Here is a 23,679-nt window from a genome sequence, read left to right on the forward strand (position 1 = left end):
TATTTTTTGTATAATAGGAGAGCAGAGTTATCGAAAAAGTTAAATATTTCGTAATAATTGTTGTTAATTATCCGATTCCGATAAGTTTTCAGTTCTCGCTAATGAAACGATTATTTTTGACATCGCGATTTTATTACGAAGATTTTTATGACCGATTATACAATATAACAGTCGTATAGTTTTATCATAGAACGAACGTTTGGTTCACGTTCTTTCGATTAAATTAAAGACGTATAAGGAAAGAAGATTTCTAAAAATGATTAGCAGTGGGAATCCTTGATATTATGTCATCCTTAATAACATTCTTCGTTGTATGGCGTGCGCTCGTATAATAAACTCTAAATTCTGAATAAATTGTCGATTTGCGACGGATGATGACGTATTTGCAAGTATAATGAAAAATGAAGTTCCATGGGGCGCGAGAAAGACACGTGTAAATACGGGCCCCGCGTCAGAATAAGATAAACGCGTCGCGCGAGAGAGGAGAAAAGAAGAGGGAAGAAGAGGTCGTGAAGTAAGAAGAAAGTAGATAGCCACGAGGACTAAAGGGAAGGACGAGGTAAATATTGGGAATAAATTAAATTAATCGAGTAAATTAACCGGTTGTCCATCCACCAAAATTTTATGGACGCGCTCTTATTGGTTGGCAACGTGACACTGATATCACGCAAACAATTTACTCATTTTTCCTCTACCGGTGTTCATTTAATTCAATAGATCTCCATTTACGTTATATCAATGTGTATCGCGTATAATCGAATAATCGTAAAAAAAAAAAAAAAAAAAAAAGAAAAAAAAATGCAAATGCGAAATACAGGCGATAAAAAGTATTAATTGGAGGAAAATAAATAAATATAATAATAATAATAATGAGTAATAATAACGGAAACGAGAATGGAAGAAAAATTAGCGAGATCGAGGGAAAAATTGACGTACGATTTATTACTAACCTGTATCCGTGCTTCTGTAAGACCGATCTTCATAGCTAATTCCTCTCTGAAAGAAAGAAAAAAAAAAGAAATAAATTTGCAAGGTTAACGAATGGGCGTATAAGAGAGAGAGTGTGTATATCTCGTATATTCGACGGATAAAATATATAGTTTTTAGAGAAAATTGAGACGTGAAATATATCGATACAGGATCGTGAATAATAGCAATAAAGAAACTATGAAATCTCGGCAACACGAGTAATCATACATCCATTAAGTTAATTAGAACGTTTGTAAGAAATCAATTAATTTCATTACGTCTTCCAACAACGTGTGATTTTCAATCCGATTGCCATTCGCATAAATTAGTGTGACGAGTGTAACGCATTGTAGCACGGCATTTTCATAATTATTCACCACTGCCCGAGTAATAGATCGTATCTCGGCCTCACAAACACCCACACACACACACACACACACACACACGCGTGCATACATAGTTAACGAATTTGCAGCAACGCGACGACTATGTTTCCCCGGATAGATATATTATATACGCATATCATTATTTACAATAAATTAAACGACTATTAGCCAGGATTGCACACAATTTAAAATGCAACAGTTTATATAACGTGTGCAAAAATCATTGGCGTTTGCTGTGGAATAATGAATAATTATTTTTTCGCTCCGTCTTTCTTCTTCTTCTTCTTCTTTTTTTCTCTTCCTCCCCTCCTCGATAACTTTTTTTATCATTCCTTCTTTTCTCTCTCTCTCTCTCTCTCTCTCTCTCTCTCTCTCTCTGCCACCGACTCCTTGAACCGTGATCACGTGATCGCGTCAAGGGAAAAATGGAGAGATCGTATCGAGCGCGTGTCGCGCTCGTCGTACGGATCAGGGTTAAACAAAATTCCGGAAGCCAAGCCCCCTCTCTCTCTCTCTCTCTCTCTCTCGTTTCTCGATTTCTACTCGGTTTCTAAGATTTTTTGTCGGTCGGTCTCAGGAAAAGGAAAAAGGGGGGCCGCGATTATTATCATCGATCCGATGTCCGATTATATACGAAATATATCCTGATCCTCCTCGCTCACGCTGTCTCGCTAGACGGCCTGCGGGGTTTCTCATCTCGCACGCAAATTGCCCAGATGTTCCACGAAATCGCGAGGAAATATCGGTGATTATATCGCGCACAGAAGCTGCTTCCTCCCTTCCCCGATTCGGTCCCCCGATCTCGTGTTTAGCTCGAATTTGAGCATTATACACGAGGTTACGTTTCAGTTAGTGGCCGCTCGAAATTACAGGGACTTTGGAAACAACCTCTCGAAAATTGACCCAACTGATTTATGCCGTTTTTATATCGTCGCGCTTCTCTCGGGTGATTAATAGACGTTGAACCCGTTCGCGTGATCTTCTCTTCTTATTGGAAATCGAGTCGGATTAACGTAACGTTTTATCTCAGAGACGGTAAAAAAAATCACGTTTATACATTTTTCTATTGAAAAAAAAGAGAGAGAGAGAGAAAAAAAAAGGAAAAAAGAACGTACATCCATTTTATCGTAAATCTTGGAATTTACATTATCCAATTCCTGTCAGTTTCCGCAACGTGTTAAAGATTAAAGATATTAAGCCTTCTAAGACGATTAATTCTTTCAAGACATCTTACTCCATTTCGTAAATATTTCGATAACTAATTAATAAGATATATATATATATATATATATATATATAGTAGAGAGAGAGAGAGAGGGGGGGGGGACCATTCGTTCGAATTTTTTTTTTTTTTTTTTTTCCCAGAAAATTAGAAACATCTTGTTTCTAAAGCTGTTTCATAAATTGTCGTTATTATTAACAAAATTGGCCATTTCATAATCGATTTCCAAGATTATAATATTATAAAATCGGTGTGCGTCTAAGCGGAATCTCGAGGAACGGCCGAGATCCGAGCCGGGCACCTTGGCCTGCGAGTAATAATAATTTAGCCTTTCCCTTTTTCTCCTCCAACACTCACGAACGTCCTTCTGGATTTAATAAGATCACGAAATTTCGCGGTTAGACGGGCGTCCCTAATTACACCCGCCGTTCACTGGCGACTCGGTTTATCCTCGATTCGCGTATCGTTATTATTACGTATCTCTCCCTTCCTCGATGTCCTTGCCATGGGAAATGCACGGCTCGCCGCTCTTCGAAGTGGAGTACGCACGCGCGCGTACACACGCACACAGATGGAGAGGGCCGACGAGATTAGTCGTATCTAACCGTTCGACGTAACAGACTTGTGCAACTTCTTTCACGAATCCTCTCCTCTGCAATTTATCGCTGCGTAATTTTTTAACAGGCTCATCTATCTCCGCTCTCAACGAGCTCTCGCGCGATGACGTCAGGCATATTTGTATCGTAAAACCGCTCCTTCCTTCGTCGAGGTTGAAACACGCGTTAATAACGTTTGCTTCGATCGTGCGAACGAGGTGTCCGTGTACAAGTCCACGTGGAGAGAGGAGAGGAAGTAAATAGTTTCCATACGATAGGATGTTGTTAATGCGATTTAAACCGCGATCGACTTTGCCGTTTCGCAATCGTTATTCGCGATACAAGCTATTCGCGCTCCTCCTCAATCCGAAGCTGAGCTAAGCTAAGGGTAGAGAGAGAGAGAGAGACAGAGAGAGAGGTTCGCATCACTCTGCTTTTTCTTTCTCTCTTTTTTTTTTTTTTTTTTTTCGCGATGAACACACTTCTTCTCTTCCTTCCCTTTATTCTTCACCCTTCACGCAAGAGAGAAAGAGTGCGAATATTCCTCTTCTCCCCCCCTCCCCAATAATCGTTCATTCTCAACCAATTACCAACCAATTTCTCGTCAACATGTTAGAATTTTTCTCTGTGTCACTTGTCCTGTCTCGTTACGTTTCTCGTTTCGCCTCATTAAAATCGAATGTTTTTCTGGGACGAATAATGAATAAACATGGCGAGCGTAGATAAAGGATTAAAACTTATGCGAAATATATGTGCGGTTGACGCGCGAGATATGAAAAGTTATTCCAATCAAGAGTCACCGCTTTCAACCGGTCTGTCATTCAACTTGTACGTGTTTCCTTTCTTTTCTTTTTTTTTTTTTTTTTTTTTTTTTCCTCTCCTCGAAACGCGGCACGCGTGTGTTGAGTTTGTGTCATTTTTCAACCACGCGTATATAACGCGTTCGTCCCGTTCGCGTCCCTCAAGTAGATCTGGTAATATAAATACGTGGGTTCGAAACGAGGAAAAGATAGAGGAAAATGATAGGCGGCATAGGCGATCAAGGCGAAGCGAGAAAAGGATGGAGTTGGTATTAACGTGAAAGGGAGGGAAAGAGAGAGAAGAGAGAGAGAGAGAGAGAGAGAGAGAGAGACGGAGGGAACGTTAGCACGAGACGTTAGCGTGCGTTGTGCCGTGTTGTGTCGATGCAGCCAGGAGAGGCTTGGCGCGCGAGTAATTCGAGTAATTGCCGGACAATTACATTATCTAATTAACCTCGGAGGTCGAATCGGGCAGCCGGTCTGCGCGCTCTCGAGCTCATGATTGTCCCTCGTGGCGCAACCTTAATCGTTATTGTTTAACATGCTCGAAATTGTCGCCGTCCGTGATCGACGGCGATTGCCTCGTTCACGGAAACTCCAAAGTTTAAAAATAAAAATTAGATCTCGTTCCTTTTAATCAAAACGTTTATTTCCGCGCAATTGTGCTCGACACGAGATTCGAGTCTCGAGCAAAACAGATCGGAAACGCAGATTCTTTTTCAGAAGTGAAAAAAAAAAAAAAAAAAAAAAAAAAAGAAAAGAAAAGAGAAAAAAGAAAAACACCTTTTAAGGACTTTTTTTTTACCCGTTTCGCTCTTCGAAATTCATCGATCGAATATCGATCGAGCTTCGGATTCGCGACTAAATCAGGAAAAATCGGGGGGAAAGAGGACACTCGATACGTGGCAGATCTGTGTCGTATCGCAAGACGATAGAGAAGCAGGTAGCTACGAGGTAATATCCGTGCATAATGCGATGCAATCCATCTCCGCTCTAACGATCGGGTTGGTCAACGAACAACCCTTGGAATTTGCCATTAATCTCGGTATAAATCATACACCGTCCCGACTTCTGCTAGAAAGCTACGTTCGAAACGGCAATTACCAATGGAATGACACGGCATTACGGACTATTTCGACGGTAGCGCGCCGCCACTTTCGAAGCGTACTCGGTGAAGCGTAAGGGCGGGCGGAAATTAATTTGCCCGTAATCGTAATAAAATCGTAAACGGTGTTCGTATCCGCGGAGCTGAGGGACCGTTTTCGAGACCGTTTTGACCGGTCGAAGGAGGGGGAGAATTCGCGGCAAGAGGATCGGCGCGGATAGAGGCGGAAGGAAGGAGCAAAGTCGGTAGCCAAGTCGTGTAATGTGTGCGAAATGCGTGCGTAATATGTGCTTAACACGCGTACGCCGTGAAGGGCCAATTACCGATTAGCCACACTGTCGTCGATCGAATCGAGAACGAGCTCTCTCTCTCTCTCTCTCTCTCTCTCTCTCTCCTTCTCCCTCCCTCTTTTTCTCTGGAGGAACGTCCAACATCCGTTTCTCTCGGAACGCTTCGCTCGAGAATCGGTGGAAAGGAATGGGTTGGGTTGGTCGGAGGAGGAAGCCTGCAAAAAATTCGGTTCTGCGATTAGCGTGGAATGGATATAAAAAAAAAAAAAAGAAGAAAGAAAGAAAGAAAAAAAGAAGAAAGAAAGAGAAGGGGAAGAAAAAAGATTTAAGCGCAACGGGATTATGCTCGTGTAACGAAACGGACAATAAGAGAACGAGCGAGCGAACGAAACGAAAATTAGAGAGAGAGAGAGAGAGTTGACGAAGCGTTGATTTTCGAGCGTGGCCCCGTCGCCGGTTCTAATTAGCGATCACACACACAGGGGCTACTAATCTCATTTGCCAAGGAACGGAATAACGGGTCGGAGAGAGAAAGCTGGCGGCATTTCTAATCGGGAGCATGACTCGTCGGTCGATTAATGACAGGAGAAGTTACGGGAGAAGAGTCGGGACCAGGGTATGGGGAAAGAGAGCGATGAGAGGTTGGAGACGAAGAGAGGGACAAGACTCGAGGAGAGGCAGAGGAGAAGAGGCGGTCTGTGGAACTGGTTCCGTTCCATGGATCACTGGAAACAATCATCCTTATTAAACTCACCACCGACCCACCCCACGGATGTAAAGCTATTCTTCGGAATGATTTACCGGGAACCGTCGAAACAGGTGGATATCGTTTCAACCGACGTAATAAATTTTATACTTGTACCTAAAACTTGTACCGCCACCATCTTCCGTTCTCTCCCCCGTTCTATCCATTATTCTATCCATCCCTTGAGTTTTTATCGCGATAAAAACAAGAGGGGTGAAAGGAGGGAAGGAGAAAGGAAAGGAGAAAAAAGTGAAAACCAATAGCGAGCTGTTCGTATGGAACGTAGGTAGGTGGGATGATTAGTCGAGGCACGGTAGCTCGAGCCACACGATTCTAATCTAAATTAGATCTTAAGAGGTCGTAAAAGTAAGTGGCCACGTTTGAAGGCTTACAACATCCTCTCTCTCCCCCCCCCCCTCTCCCCGCCGTGTCTCGACGTTTCATCGTTCGGATTTCTTTGACCTCGTCGATCGGGGCGTCGACGATTCGCGATCGACCGATACCGATCGATCGATCCGACGTTGCGAAAAAACGGCGCGTTTCCGAGCCGTTTTGCTGAAAATTCGTAAAGGGACATTCGATGGATCGATGGTGGATCGTGGTAGACGATTCGATGGAGCGAACCAATCGCGAGTTACCTCGCCGTAAAAACAGCTAATGAATATGCATCGTGATCGAGCGAGCTACCTCCTCTCGGTCAGCTAGTCAATAAACCTAAGCGGCCATAAAATCCAATTAGTGTGAAATTAATACTCCAACACGGTGAATCGAGAGACGGTGAAAGAGAGAGGGGGGGGGGGGGGAGAGAAGGGACAAGAAACGAACGATCGGGGAAGGGATTAATTTATATGAAAACGGCAAAAAGATATGGAACGATCTGTGTCGAGGAAATGATCCCCGATTACGAAACGATGGATTACGCGGCGAGGCGAAATTGCTCGACAAAAATTCGATCGACTTCTTCTTTATTATATATTCGAGCCGCGATCTATTCGACGCGCTCTTCTCGGAAATTACGAAATTAAATCCCGTACCGTCCCGTGTTTTTCCCGATCAGGAAAGTAAAAGCGGCCCGCACGGGGTTAGAGGATCTCGACGAGATGCCGGCGGACATTAGGCTTTATCTCGAAACGCGAGTCCGAACGTTGAAATTTTCGATAAGTTAGCGGACCACTCGTCGTCCGTCCGCTAACACCGCTAACAGTATAATAAGATAAGCCTTTGAAATTTTTACGCCAAGTATTACGGCTGCCAAATATTCCTTGCACCACTGCCAAATATTCCGTCCCGTGGCTGCCAAATAATCAGATAAAATACTCGTTAAAATTACTACCACGATACTTCATTGTGGCCGATTATTACCGAATGATCGTGTTGAAAATTATTCTTTTGACAAATTGTTACGCAATCGTGCACTTTTGGCTGGCTAAAAATAACCATGTTCAAGTTGTTCTCAATTCTTCCCAAGCGTTGTAAAATTATTTTCCAAGACTGCTTTGAATCGTGAACAGGAATGCCGATACGATTTCTCGAAGTGGCCACTTTAAAATTATAATTCAGCAACGGAATGCGAATAAACCATGAAAACGCAAACTATTCTTCAACGTTCCTTCAGATCGGATTCTTCCTCGTATTTCATCACGTAGCGAGATTCGCGTAGCGTGAACAGTACACGTTCAACCTTTCAAGCTGGTGAATTTGCGGCAAAGCTCGATCGTTGTTTATTCTATCAATGGTGTGTACCACGCAGGCGTGTATATCTGCTTCTCTTCTCTGCATATCCCCTCTACTTAATTACGAGAACCTATGCCGTAAGGCCACAGGACCGGGCCTATTACGAGCGATTACACCGCTATTAGTTACCTACCGGGTGTTCCACTGCCACGAAAGGAAGAAAAAGGAGGCGAAAAGAAAAAGCTATCCGGATAAATTGCGCTACGCTCCGTTGTAGCTGGCACCAACGCGACTCGATCCAACAGCCGGGAACTTAATAACGCGAAATCATAGTTTTGACGCGGCGAGGCAAAATTTACGCGACAACCATTCCTCCCCAAGGGGAGTGGGATGATCGATGGGAACGCGTGATCGTTTCCCCGAATCGATACATCTCGCGAGGTTTCTCGCATTCCTCGTCGACCACAACGATCGTCCTTGCAATTAACCGTTATTTTTCCTATCCAATTTCATCCTATCTCTCAAGTTTCACTCTTTTTCCTTCCTTCAAGTATATACACACACGTACCGCGCGTATATTTTCGCGAATCGAAAGAGAAGAATTCTCTTCGACCGACAATAGACGGAATATTTCGTAGTATCGAAACTTCAGTGGCGAAACACCCGGATTCGTTTTATGATCGTGCTCAAGATCCGTCCATATTTTATCGTACGTAAATTCCACGGAATCCATTAAAAAAAAAAAAATGGTCGATGGTAATTTCGTTCCTAGATTCGGATGGAAAGCGCACGGGAGCCCTGTCACGAAATATTTCGGCTCGATGGAAGCTAATAGCTTGCTCCGCAACTTCCTACCGTATCTTGATCCCGTTACACCGTCGGGAAGGTTGACGAACACTAGACTCTATCGTCTACAGGTCTTCCAGTCTTATCGGTTAGAACGGAGATACGGGTTGAAGAGCTTCTTCTCGGTTAAGAAGCTCAACGAGGGGGTAGGGGAGAGGAGTTTCCATATTTTCGTGGTTTTCGATCTGCGAGGGAAGGGCAAGGTGAAAACGAAACGTTTTGGTTTCTGTACCTGGTGAACACGTCGGGATAATGAGTTCTCGAGAAAGCTTTCTCGAGTTCCTCCAATTGGAAGCTGGTGAAGGTAGTCCTATATCTGCGCTGTTTCCTTTTCGGTGCAAAGTCGTCGACCTCGGTCTCGCTTTCAGGGCTGGTCGGCGCTGCTCTAGGGTGGTTGCTCTCTTCCTCGGCTCTCACCTCTTCCGTAGAGATTCCCATTTGAGTCGATTGAGGCGTTGTCGTAGTAGGTGGCGCAGCTTGTTGGTGAGCTTGCTGGCTCACCTGTTGTAGGCTCACCTGATTCACCTGGCTCGAGCTGCTCGTGCTGCTCGCAGGACTTGTCTGCGGGACAGCTTGCTCGCCCCCGCCTCCTCCTCCTCCTCCTCCTCGTATCGAATGATCTGCGACCAGAAAGTTTACATTACTCGTGGATCGACGATCATCGATATTATCGATGAAAGAATAATGCGATACAGCGGTCGAGTTATCAACGCTTGGATTATAACTGGATATCCGAATAGATAAGGAGATCCTGTTGGTTTGGCTTCCTCTCGTTATAGTCTTATAGCTTTTTTAATTTTTTCCTCGCGTAATATATAAACACAGAGAAATTGCAATTGCTCGAACCGTTCACCTAACATCAATGTCAGCCACACTGTGTACCTTCACAGAACAGCTGGAATCGAACGTACACACGCGATACAAGATGTTTCAAAGATACGTACGTATGAAGTGTCGGTGGATTAATAGCCTTCGCGTCGAAATAACGTGTAAAATTAGAATGGATCGACGATGTAATTAGACGATACGGCGTGTCTGGGTGACGTCGATATTATTCAACGATGATCGGTCGCCGCTTCTCGAGATCGGTCGGTTATTTTTGAATCGAATTATACGTGGACACGGCTACTACGGCGGGCACGGGAGGAGATGGAGACACCGGGATCGAGGTATACGGAGGAGGAGGAGGACAGAGTTATCGTTCCTTTCACCGACCTTGCTGCATTAATGATCCCTACAAGCCCACACTTCGGCACGTTCGGCGCTGTGAGTGATCATGTAACAACGTTCGATTCGCTTGTAACGACCAGAATCATTTTCACGCGCGATCGATACTTGGACATACCAGCCGATGGATCCTACCTCGTGCTTACAAGCTGCTACTGATAATCCCCATCCGCAATTTGCAATGGTATTTTACTCCTCGCTCGAACCGGTTCCCCGCCCGGTAATAAATTTCGTCAACTCGATTCGCCGCTTAATTCCTCGTTATTGAAATTCGACCGTTCGAATCGGCCCTTAAAGGTTTAAGCATTCTCATTACCATCCCATACATCTGAATCTATATTGTTCGATCATATCTGTACTTGTAGGATAAACCAATTCGAATGGAATTTTCGATTTTTTTTTTTTTTTGAGATCGTCGTATGACGCCTCGAAATCGAAGGTAGGGCGAGACGTAGAAGGGGAAGGGAACAAGTAGAAAGATCGAAGCGGTTCGCGCGGTGCGAATCGAGCAGCTGTTTTTCTTCTTCTTCTTCTTTTTTTTTTCCTCTTTTTTTTTCTCTTATTTGGGCCGATTTATCGGAAATGAGTTTATAATGCAGGTAGCCTGAACGTAATGCGAACGATAAGCGAGATCTAAGGTTGGCAAAGGTTGTTTTTTTCTCTTTTTTTTTTTTTTTTTTTTTTTTCCATTGGATTTCACCATGAAATCCATCGAGTACACGTGCAGGTTCGTGTTTCTCCAAGACGGAGAAGGAGCGTAAGAGAGGAACGCGTAGGTAGCCTTTTACATTATAATAGCATTAATGGGCTCGAAGCCGCACTTAATGCTCGTTCGTTCGTTGGCCAGTTCGCTTCGTTATTAACTGAAAATTACCGAAACCGAAATCTAATTCGCGTAAACACTGTAATTTCGTGGCGGGAGGAAGAAGCGACTGTTCGTGGCTGGCACGGATCGGCGCGAACCCGAGGTCCAACAGAAGCGTATCCTCCACTTTTTTGGCTTGGTCTTTGAAAATTCGAAAATTTCTCTCTCTTTCTCTCTCTCTCTCTCTCTTCTACGTTTCTCTCCTCGATTTCTCGCTCGATTTCCCCTCTCTCCCCGATTTAATTAATAAATCGAAACCGGAATAACCGGTGCTCGAGGGAAGGAAGGGTTGCGTATTGACTGGGTTGTTAATTGATCGTCCGTATTGAAAATTTTACTATGTTAATTTGTATCCGTTCCAACGATTGCAAACTCTTACTCTGTGTATCGCGAATACGGGCGATTAGATGCGTCACGCTCGATTAGATCCTTCGGATGGAGTGATTTCCGAGAGAGCGGCTTGGAAATCCGCTAGTCATTTCTGTCATATTTACACGCTACTACGAGCGCTCCGTGTACGTGTCCACGGTGAAACAGTCAACGTTGTATACGCACGTATACCCTCTGTGTGTACACATTCACTCCGGTACATTACGCGTACCTATGATCACGATTTATGGGCATACAAATTAGCGCGGCGTAATAAACTAATTAGCCAACTCATTGAGGCCGCGTGTGTTTCTCGTGGACGTGTTATAATGGGCGAGTCGACTCGTATAATATTTTTCAACGATGACATTCACTTACACCGAGCTCTCCAGAATTTTCTATAATTTTCTCTCGTCGCATTCGCAACGAAAAGAATAAGAAAAATCTCTCGAAACTCGTTCCTCAAACTTATTTTTCCCTCCCCCCCTTCCTCCTCCAGTGAAAGTTGGTCCCCTCTCGGAGACAGAGTTGCACAAATGCGCAAGAGAGTGTACAGATCCGATTCCGTGAGAATTATTATTATTATTATTATTATTATCATCATCACCGATTTTACCCACGATCTAACAACAACCACTTTTCGCCACCACTTTTCTCGGCTTCTCTCTTTCCGCTTCTCGGGAAAAAAAAGAATTCCCTCGGGCGAAAAATACCCAATTGGACGATCGAAACGATAATAAAGCTGTTGCAAGCGGCGCTGCTTTGCAACAAGCGAAGCATCATTATTCCCGAGAGCGCGCGTATACGAATCGTGGAATCCGAGACGTCGGTGTTACATCGAAAAAAAGGTGTTCCTCCATCGAATCATACTTGCAAATTCCCCCTAATAGACGCATCAATGCATCCTGTGACAAGAACCGGCGACGGTTGGACGTGTTCGATTTCTCGCCACGATAATAACGAGCAATTACGAATTATCGGCAATCCTTTGTAGCCGCTGGCTGCTCACGCGATAGCGCCTCCGATAACGACGGCTCACCGATATTTACCTTCCGGATGCAGGTTACGCCCGCACCGCATGCGCTTGTTTCAACCTTTCCACCTGTATTAATTAGCCCGTATAACGCTGCCCTCCGATAATAATTGAACAACAATGAAGAGAGAGAGAGTGAGAGAGAGGGGGGGGGCGGTTCGCGTAGGAGTATTAAAAGATGTAAAAAGGGGAGATGAGCCGAGGCGAACGCTCGACCCGTGTCGATGCGAGGCGTGTCGAGGGAAGACGAAAGGAAAGAGAGGGCCCTGTATACCGTATTACCTTCGTGTCTAACGTTTTTATATATATATATATATATATATATATATATATACATACTCTGACAATTATCTTACGCTCGATCGTAAGAGAGGGTAATTAAGTTGGCAACAATCGATTTTTTTCTTACTTCGAACTCTCCAACGAACGAGACTTTCCCATGGAGAGTCGCGGATCGAAAGATAAATTCTTATTCGAAACGATCGATGATGGAGCCAATGGTTTAATCACGTTTAATCATCGGCTCATTGTCAACGAGAAATAAAGGTTCGTCGATTGGAACCGCTAACCGGATCGAATTTCTCGGAGAACGTGTACGCGCTTCGTGGACGAAACGATCGATTCGATCGTGTGATTCGTTCCTCCGCTGGTCGTGAATTATACGCGATACGCTTTTATATATTATCTCGTTATTGGATTTCAACCCGATGAATCTATTTTGATCTGATAGATGGTGAAAAGGGAAGAGCGTTAATTACTGGTTAATACACTTTTACGCGTTGGATCGATTGCGCTATTCGACTCGAAAGTGCGTTTAAAATTTAAAGGATTTTGGATTAATTCCAAAATACCTTTCTCTCTCTCTCTCTCTCTCTCTCTCTCTTTCATACGCGATTTTGATTAATAATAAAATTTCTAAAGGAGTTAATGTGTCGATTTTTGAGATGTAATGTAATGAAGGCAATTTTGAGCGTAACGTGTATAATATATGAGACAAGATAATTTAAAGTTTTGCGTTTTATACGGAATATATAATAATAATAATAAAATGTTCGCTCGATAAGAAAACGGTGGAAAGATATATATATATATTTGAAAATAAACAAGGAAAATTTTCACTCCGTGAAAAAGAAAAAAGGAAAAGATGTTTGTAATTATTATTTGTCGCGGGTAATAAAGCAACATTCTTCACCGATCAAACGATAAAAAAACCGGATTGTGCGTGTTTGTCGTTGAACGTGTAATGAGTTACAAGACAATTATTTTCCAGTATAATTAACTCAATCGCGATATTATTTTATTTATCTATCCAACAATCACGTAATATATTTTTTGCGTTCCTATTCGTAATTAATAAAACGCGGTCTCACTCCATGGTTCAAACAAACCATTTAATTTACACGATTATTACGGCGATTCACAATGACCGCCTCAAACTTTTCGCCGATTTACATCACGTGTACTCCACCACCGGTTACGTCATCATCACGCGCATACGTATGAACCGATTAAAAAAATTAATTGTCTGCTACCATTACCATCATCCGTTCGCGTAAAATAAAATCCAACGATAATTACGAATCGTGTTAGTTAATTCTTGGAATTGCGATGCACGTTGCAACACACGCCAGCCAACGTTCCGCTCCTCCGATGAAAATCTCGTGACGGCTGCGATTATAATTTGCAAATTACTCTATTAAGGGAACGGGTAAAGCCGGATCAACGTTTCCAGCCCGCGAAATCAATTAACGATCGAGAGATATCGTTGAAATAATTTGTCGACGTCAGGGAAATTGGTGGATCATCGATCATCCATGAACCACTCGAGAGAGAGAAAGAGTGGCTTCGCGGATAAAAAAAAATACTCTCGTCTCGTATCTCGAGGATATTAATGACGATGATCGGATATAACGTAACGCGTGTCGGTAAATCGCGACCGATATACATTTGTTCGATCGATGCCTCGACCTGCTCATTTTGTTACAAATTGCGCGTAATATTTCAATGTTGGACGAGGAAGCGGGGAACATTAGAGTGATCTTTGAACTGGGACAGGAAAAAAAGAAGAAGAAAAGAAGTCGAATAGCGCGTGACGGTATGTCGTGAAATTATGCGTATGTCACAGGATCGTAAAACTCGATGAATCTCTCTCTCTCTCTCTCTCTCTCTCGATCTCTCCAACGTCCGGTAGAGCGAGGATCGTGCCACGAATTGACGAACGCCAACGACGTTTTGTCCGTCGATAATGATCCGCAAACGGTCATTAAGACGATCGCGAGAGAGATGTGTTTCGTTGTACGCACGATAAATCACGTTCGGGCACCACGATGTGCAATTTACAAGCGCGGTATAACGTAATTGCACGCATCCTAAATCTACATCTAAATACACAAGCAACGGGAACGTTGGTTGCCTTGTCATAAGTGGCCGATAAGTGTCCCTACTTTCTTTCGCTATTGCGGTTCAATGAACTTTTGAAGATTTCGCGATACGAATTACACGCAAATCTTCTTCTAATTAATAATTGTTATTTAACTTTGTTATTTTTCTCTCTCGTTTATCAGATATTTTTGTCTTTTTTTTTTTTTTTTTTTTGTTTTTAACGTCTTAACGCTCGTGTCCGTGATATAAAAATATTGTTATTATTATTATTATCCATAGAACACGTGCAAAGTTATTAAAATTATTGCGAAATATCGTTTAAATTATTATTATTATATACGAAGATAGAAAACTAATAAGTATTAATAAGTAATGCGAAAATTTGAGGAAAATATTTTTTATCGTAAAAAAAAGAGAGAGAGAGAGATATAGAGATATAACTTATCATAAATATTTTTATCTTTTTAAATTTCATAAAATACACACACACACACACACATGTATACTATTTAAAATTACATAAAAGGAGCGATTAAACAAATACCTATATTATGACATTTATGATTGCAATGTTAAAGGAAAAAAAAAAAACAAATTCCATTAAATTATTAATGTTAATCATCAATAAATCAATAAGGTTATGCATAAAAATAGAAAATATCCGTTTATTTGACGAGTTGTAAATTAGTATACATATATGGGCTAGTAAATACACCTGCAATTTAATTGCTCACTTATTTTTGTCGTTGATTAAAATATTATATATAGCTCGTGAAAAGAATATCGCGCACGTGTTTCTTGTTTATTTTCAATTAAAAATATGTAATTTCCAATGTTTCCACGAAAATTGATCGAGAGAGAGAGAGAGAGAGAAAGAGAGAAGAAAAAGAAAAAGAGAAATATTTGAGCGTTAAAGCGTTAATCGTACTTGGCATACATATGCGTATACTGTTTCTTGGCCGTCGCGTGCATTAGTCTCTCGTCCTCGTAGCAATTCCAAGAACAGGCGCATCCTTGCTCGAACAAAGCGAGACCGGTGTCGGGGCTGTCGACAACGATGATGACGATCGCAATGACGGTGGCTCACCAGGTTCACCGGTGAAGAACACGCAACGGTGCATTCATCGTTTCTTTTTTCTTCTCTCTCTCTCTCTCTCTCTCTCTCTCTCTCTCTCTCTCTCGCCTTTTTTCCTCCCCTTTTTTTTCCCCTGCGAGAATAGCCGCGGCCAACAGATAGAACTTAAGCACAATTACAATTATTTACGGCAGTTAATTATCCGCAATGTCACCATTAATTACTAAATTGCAACGTTGGCCGCGGTTCCCCAGTTGGCGTATCACGGTCTTCATGCGTGGAAAATTGCGCGCATACGAGGCGTTGAAAAAGTTTAATAGAAACCGATAATTACTTGCACAGCGCTGACGATAAATTTTAAACACCAAGCTGGTAGTAGGCAACTAATTGTAAGATCGTGTGTTACTTAACCGATCGTGGCCGGCGCGTAACAGAATCTAATGGATAATTACACCGAATTCCTCTTCCCCCCCCTCCCCCCTTTTTGCCGACGATTTTAAAAGCAACGATTTAAATTCAAGCGATTTGAAAAAAAATTGTCGATACGAGACTTTTAAAAATATATGTATATATATATATATTTGTAATATATATGTAATTGTATATATATACTCGAGTAACAATATAAAGTCGATGAATGCGAACAAGTGTATAAATATAAATATATAGGTTAACAAAAATTAAAAATTGAAACTAAAAAGTTTAAAATTCAAATTGATATTGATTACGTTCGAATGTTGATTAGTTAGTTACAATGTATTAGTTTGTAGTTATGCCTGAGTCATGAAATTAAGTTGTCGCGTTTATCTTTTGGTATTATCTTCGGCCTTGTTCGCAATGTTTTCCGTGTTATTTTCCATAGAGTAAATATTTCGCGGTATTTGCGAATTAAGGTAATCGTTGTGGATAGAACTGGTAGCGGTGGCGGTGTGCTAGGGAACGAGTGGGTATAAACGTATAAAGTAAGTAAGAAAAAAGAGAGAGGAAAAAAAAAGAGGAAAAAAAGAACGCAGACACGTGCGAAAACGAGACAGGTAGTTGGTATAGGAAGTCGCGAAGAAGCGGGCGCAGACTCGTTGATTAATGGTGGATAATTACGCCTTTTTTTTTTTCGTCGTTTTTGTAATTGTTAATAATTGAACGTAATCTTAATGACTTTTTAATCGCATTAAAACTTGCGTGATATTGCGCAATCGCTCCAACAAAGAAAAGAATCATCGAACGTGCTCGTTTTCGTTTGGCGAATAATTATTATGACGACGGCGGAAACGCGTCATCGCAGCTGCCTGTCCTGTTTTTCCCGCATCCGGAATGAATTTAAACAGCACACAGCGATACTGCGATTAAACCGATGGTTCGAATTGGGATTAAAACTGGGATTCGACGCTTTTTACGCACTGATGTTGCAACATCAACGACGCGGCATCAACGACTTTGTAAGGCCGATACATTTGATATGAAGAAAAAAAAAAAAAGAAAAAGGAAAAAGAATGTAACGTATTTCGCGTCACATATTTCGGCGAAATGACGATATTCCTTCTCGTTTGTTCAACATCGAGAAAGGCATCGCGAGGAGGAATTATTATAGTTTTGTGGCGGAAGTGCATTATTCGTCGCTGCGTTTTTTGTTCTCTCCACGAGATAATAATAACAGCGTTGCGGGACGATGCGCCGGGGCGCGAATAAAAGGATGGCTGTTTTGCATAATTGTTGAACCGTATATACGGACGGTGTAATCAAGAAATGAGGCAGCTTTTTGGAAGCGGTCCGCATTACAAATTTCACCTTGTAAGTTCGATGCCGCCTCTCTTGGGCAGACCGATCTTGCCCATTAACTCTCATCTCTCCTCGCGTGAATAGTGGCGGCAGCGAAAAAGAAATTGAAAACTTTATAACGCGGCTAACCTTCGATACTTGGCCGCCGTAACCGATCGCCGTGTTTCCAACCGGCCTCTCCTTCCTCCCTTTCCATTTACCAATATTATGATACTTTTCGATCGTTCGGTAAAATCAATCCACTTTCGTACCCGATATTTCCGTAATTAATACGAGGCCATAAATTATCCAACAACTACAGACCCACTTCATTAAAGGTATCCAATCGTAAGCGCGCGAGCGTCATCGCGCGAGGAGATCCCCCCTAGGGAGGGAACGGGAGGGAGGTAATCAGGTTTTCTACCGGTTTTCCAAATCCACTTACGCATCGTTATGTCGTATACACATCGAGCAACCATCGCCTCTTTTCGCGATTGAATGAAGTCGTTTGATTTATGGACGACGGTTAAGGCCCGATTACTCTTACCTCCGCGATACTTTATCCGATCATCGATCAGAAACTAACTGCGTATCGTCGAACGAACGGGTCGAATCTTTTCTCCGCAAGTCTCGATACTCGAAGAAAACAAACGTCCGGGCAAAAGAGGGATACTTCGTAATCATCATCCACGTGAACGTTGGATGACGTTGCGAAGAGCGAGAGATTAGAGCTCGCGAATTACCGGCCACTTGGCGTACCATTGTTTTCGCCTTTCCAACGGAATTCTAATTAAGGAGATCGAACGATAAGCCAGAGGAGCGTGGCCTAGCGACTAGCGAGGCGAGCAGGTTATTAGACTTTTTTTTTTTTTTTCCTTTTTCTTTCTTCTTATTATTCCCCTCGAACCGCTGACGTGATGGAAGTGGAAGTGGTGTTTCCGAGGAAGGGAGGAGAGGGTGAGGCGAGGCCTGCAATTATTATTCAATTTCCGTAACTGCACCTATCTTAACCCGATGTCACAATCGCACACTATCGGCGCATTCCCTTGTGTTGTGCATCTCGCGCGCGTACGCAACATTGTGGCCACAAGCCTTTCCCTGTTCGCGTGTGTCGCGTGGTGGTGGTGGTAGTGGTGAACCGGTGGAAAAGAAAGAGTTGTTGCGCCGCGGAGGGTCACAATTAAAGCGCATTAGCGCACCAACCGTCGACTACGCTCGCGTCGAGCAATTTTCGAGTCACCGCACCACCTTGACATTCTTAACGCCACACCGTTCCTCCTTTACACCGACCTCCAACTCCACTTCCAACTCGTTCTCGTTCCGCACACGCTATTCCCATCCTTCGATCATCCCATCCTTCCAACGAAATATCCTTCTTCCCAAGAAATTTCATCGATTCCACCGACAACAGTCTAGGAGGAGGAGTCTATCGGACGTATCTCCCTCGGCTAGATACCTCTCGCTAGATTCAGGAAGCGGTCGAGTATACCGCAATTGTTTTCGTCGCTCGATAAGGATCGTCGCGGGTATATAAATATACGGTCGGTAATAGCGGTCGGTGGCCGTCGTTTGCGGCGACATGCGTCCTTTTAATCGCGTTCCGAAAGCCTGCCGAGCGCATCGAGGCGACAACCTGCATGACCCCTCGCATTCCGCGACACCGGAATAATTAGTCGGGGTAGCTGTGAATCCCCGTCCTCGTCGTTAACTCGCGTACGCAACGACGCAGGATATCCTCCTCCGTAGCCGGCCGATGGTACACGCGCGCCCCTTCGATACGCGCGCGACTCGATCGGATCTCGAAAATTGCCTCGTGTCTCGGGACGATAATTGCGAACGCGATATTTCTTTACCGAAGGATTTCGTTCGAGGAAGTCGGAAAAGTATTTTTAGGGAGAAAAGCGGCGGTGGTCTATCCTCGATCGGATCCGTAGAAATCCGGGGGGGAGGGCAAACACTCCTCGAGTTGGCAAAAATTCTCTCCGGGCGGAGAGAAGTTTCCGATTCCAATTCCATCTCTCGGCTCGCAGTTCCTTTTCTTTAATCTTCTCCCGCGGGCAACTTCTTCTCTCCTGCTTCGTGGAACCCGGGAGGATTAACCCGTCACAGATTCGGCGGAGGGCCAGGGACCAATTTAGCCTCTCTCTCTCCCCGCTCCTCTCCGCCGCCGTGTTTCTCTCTCTCTCTCTCTTTCTCTCTCTTGAGAGAGAGAGAAAGAGAGGGCAGCCCGGTCTACCACGGGCTTTCAACGAACCCGGGTGTCGGGTTCTTGGAGTTTCACGGTGGTTTTCGTGGCGCTATCCTACTGCTATCTGGAGCCACGGTAATGTGCTTGCCTTGTCCCCGATTAATCCGAGTCCTCAGGACCACTCTCGACTACAGATACGTGCACTGTCCTTCGACAGTGGCGGTCAAAACGTCGCTTCGAATTTTTTTTCGTAACCGGCCACCGGTGCACAGGAATTCAACCGTCCTTTCGTGTACTTCCAAAGTATGCCGCGTCTTTTCGGAACGAAACGATCCTATTAGTCGATGGAAAAGTGGCAAAAAGGCAGCCGTCCTTTCGATCCTTTCGCTTTTCTATTCCTTCTTCCCCCTTCTCGTTCCGAATTTCTTCCGAATCGGTCGCAATTATTGGATTCGTTCCAAGAAGGAACAACGAACGCTCGAGTAATCGAGGAGAAAATATCGGAGGAAGGAAGTCGACTCGAGTCGAAGAGTAAAAGAGTCGGTAGCCGTTACGACGGCGGAGGTCCTCGAGATGGAAACACGCTTACGTCCGCGTCCTGCGGTGCCGCGTCGTTTCGCGTCCCACCTCGTAACATCATCGGATGTTATCTGTGACGTGGAATGTCGCCGTAGGTACGAGATACAAATAAGGTCTCATGGCCTCCACGCTTCGAATTAGGATCGAGAACCTTTTTTAGATTCTTATCTCAGATTGGCGCACGCTGCGGAGCCACGTGCCCGCTCGTAACGACCGATTCCTCCGCTCTACCCTCACCCCTGAAAACCCTTCCCTCTTGCCGCCTTCTCTAATTAATCCACTCGTGTTCCAACTCTCTCCACTGAAATTTAAATATTTTTCCCTCCTAATGGAAATTCTAAACTTGCTCGAGTTTGCGCTAAACGCAAAGAAAAAGAGAGAGAGAGAGAGAGAGAGAGAGAGAGAGAGAGAGAGAGAGAGAAAGAAATCGTGATTAGAAATGTAATTAAACGGGATACGTTTTTGTCCCGTTTTTCAGAAATAGTTTTTTGCAGCAGGTGGATGTTTGCGGAACGAGCTGGCCTCCATTGGTCAGTATCGAGTTTTCCATTCGATTCGATAGATGGCAAACTCTCTATCGGCAACGTCTGGTCGAGCAATTAGAGCGGAAGAATGTTTAATCCGGTCGCGATCCACAATTCTTCGTATCTTGGCATTCCACGGTGACTTCTGGGAATGCGATCGTTTAGCGGGCATATGGGAGCAATTCATCGAGACAACGCATTCCGCTGTCTAATCCGTTTAACATAAAGCCGCCGTCCTCGTCCCGCCTCTTCTTGCCCGTCCTTTTTTCACCCGAAGAATCCGCGCGCGACGAGTCAATCCTACCCGCCGTGTCCCGGGAGAACGTTCCGTTCGCGAGACCGGCAACCATCACCCGATGGGTGGTCAACGAATTCTCCAACTGTTCGAGATGGAACGACCGGCCGTATAACGAGTAGAGACGGCCCTCGAAATCGAAATTGTTTTAGCATCTAGCGATCATCATCCAAACGTGGCGAGAATCCCTTTCCTTCCCTTTCTTGCTCTTTTCTTCCTCGTTTCTTTTTTTTTTTTTTTTTTTTTCCTTTTCCCCTCAACATCACATAAAACGCGAATGGCTGTTCGTTCTTCGTCTCTTGTCGCGTTTTTACGACGATATTTTTCTTTTTCTTTTTTTTGTTTTTCTTTCGCGAGATGAAAAACAAGAAAGAATTATTGCGATTTTCGCAATAAGAATCTGCCTGTTTTTCTTTTGAGAAAGTAAAGGCTCGGGTTCGAATCAGGGTCGCGGATCATGCGTATGGAATAAATAATAATAATATTAATAATAGTAACAAGAAGAGCCTATATATATATATATATATATATGTACGTATATATCTATGGAATTACTCAGGTTTATTACTCACGTACCTATCTCTTTCTACTATCTTTCGCAACGAAGTGGCGCACGAGGCGGCACATTTTCACGAGTTATCACCGTTTCAAACTGGCGAATAGTACTTTGTCCCCGACATTATTCTTCCATTCCGGCGTTGAACGCATCGGTGCACACCGTCCCCAAACCTGTCCTCCGTGCTATAACTATATCACGTTTGAGTCACGTTTATCATCGACCGTAATAATTCGTTTCAATCTCGCCTCTTATTATTATATATATATATATATGTATAAAATACACACGCACCTGATTCGTAGAAATTTTTGTCCACAGTTTTGAAATATTTCTACCTCCCTCTTTCTACCCGCCCGCTGTCGAGGATCGGCATCGGTTTTTTTTCTTTTTCTTTGCGCCGATCCTCGAGCGACGGAAGCACTTAATGCATCATTTCTGGCGACACTCGAGCACCGATTTCTTTTTCCGATCTCTCGTTCCCCTCGATGGGAGTGGGAGTGGGAGCGGGCACGTCCATAAAAGTCCGCACAGGTGTTCGACCTAAACATGGCAACCTTCGAGGAATCGACTAAAGTTTCTTCGTCCGTGTCGGAACCTTATAGGATGGAGCGCGGATTCCCCAACTATACGCGCCGGTTAAAGGCGCAAGAAAGTCCGCAAGATTATCGGTTTGCGGATCGGTCGTGGATCTCGTTCGGTTCATGAATTAAAGAGGGAGGCGCGCGCCATCGGCGATGACACGGTGCCGTGGCTGCGATTTCTTGCCTCTGCCCTCCTCTGCTCACGAGCGCTCGCTCCCTTCGATTTCCACTTGGACGATCGAGCCGCAAGATCGAGTTCGGCGTTCGTTTTGCGGTAATTGTTCCCCTCGACTCGTTTACCCCCTCGATCGCCTTCTCGTTGCCTCCGGTGCCATTAAGAGCTTTTCAGCCACGTCTACCTTCGCTTCTGTCCCTCCTCTATCCCTCTCCTTCCCTCTCCTCTCTCTCTCTCTCTCTCTCTCTCTATCTATCTCTCGTTCCCTTGCCTCCCCTGCATATCTCCACTCCTATTTGCTCCTCTCTTCGCGGATGGACCGTCCGCTTTTTGTCCACGAGCACGCATCCTGATTGGTAGTTCCCCTGATGAAGACGTCCGCTCGTACGGCTCGACAAAACTCGCGATACCTTTAATCCGGTTATATCCACCCCATGTCTTCAATATCGTCGTGTATCCTCTCTTCCAGGAAATTGGAAGTTGGAGGGAAACGCAGCGAGAAATATTAATTTATTTAGTTTTTTTCTTTCTTCCAATTTTTAATAAATCTCTCCAATCTTTATATCGTTTATATTTTTGAAAGAGAGGAGAGAAAGAAAAGAAAACTCGATAGATTTTATTTCTCTGTAATTTTTTCTTTTTCTCCGTTTCGTCGAGGATCGAGGGAATACACGGTGCGGAAGCGATAAGAAAGTAGTTTCGCCTCGTAAGTAGAAGGTAATGTCTCGTCTCATTAGTTTAGAATTACCTCGAGTTATTATCTTCGGGAGGAAATGGAATTTATTTTTCCCGTTTACCCATTCTTCCCTCCATTCCATCCGCGTAATTGCCAATAACACGTGCATTCGGTCAAACGTGTGCTGCTACCGTGCTACCTCTTTTAAATTAATATTTTCATGATCGATGGTATGCGAACAACTGGCACGTGTGAACTAGCTCTCTCGGCCTCGGTTCACTCTTGTTTTCATCGATACATCGAACGATTTATGCGATTTACATATCCACGCATTAGAAATGATAATCTCATTTCCTCCTCCCTCCCTCCCTCTCCCGCCAGACGTATGCCGCAATACATAGCATAGTTTTTACAACAAGCCTTTCAATTTGCTTGCACGGATTCTGTATTGAACACACACACACACACACACACACACACACACACACACACACACACACACACACACACACACACACACACACATATATATATATATATATATACAGTGTAGCTAAAGGAGATAATAAAATTAGCATAAGTTGCCAAAGAACGTTGCAAATAATCATGTCATACAACCGGTGAACGAGACACCATTTCTTGCGCCGTTCTCGATCGTACGAACGAGTATGGAAACGAGTATCGTTCAATTTCTTCGAATTCGTACGCGTTCTTCGGACGCGGATTCCGTTTCTCGATCGAAAACGCGATCGAGAGAAAAAAA

The 23,679-nt window shown here is 43.7% G+C and overlaps 2 protein-coding genes across 4 annotated transcripts in view; one reads left to right on the plus strand and one right to left on the minus strand.

Moving 5' to 3' along the window:
- LOC100867256 (integrin beta-PS) overlaps window positions 1–23,679 on the plus strand; it is an 87,628-nt gene that overhangs the window by 25,895 nt on the left and 38,054 nt on the right. The window lies entirely within an intron of this gene.
- LOC105736026 (aristaless-related homeobox protein A) overlaps window positions 1–23,679 on the minus strand; it is a 68,353-nt gene that overhangs the window by 3,565 nt on the left and 41,109 nt on the right. Inside the window, exons 2-3 of one of the 2 annotated variants that reach the window (XM_086911590.1) lie at window positions 8,866–9,253; window positions 951–996 (exon numbers count right to left, since the gene is read on the minus strand). In XM_086911590.1, coding sequence (XP_086767716.1) covers window positions 951–996; window positions 8,866–9,253 — 434 coding nt within the window. The remainder of the gene's footprint in view (window positions 1–950; window positions 997–8,865; window positions 9,254–23,679) is intronic. The other variant, XM_086911592.1, reaches the window with a different exon arrangement.

This window comes from Apis florea, unplaced genomic scaffold (genome assembly GCF_048593485.1).
Source record: "Apis florea isolate Af1SG1 unplaced genomic scaffold, ASM4859348v1 contig_3325_pilon, whole genome shotgun sequence".
NCBI lineage: Eukaryota > Metazoa > Arthropoda > Insecta > Hymenoptera > Apidae > Apis > Apis florea.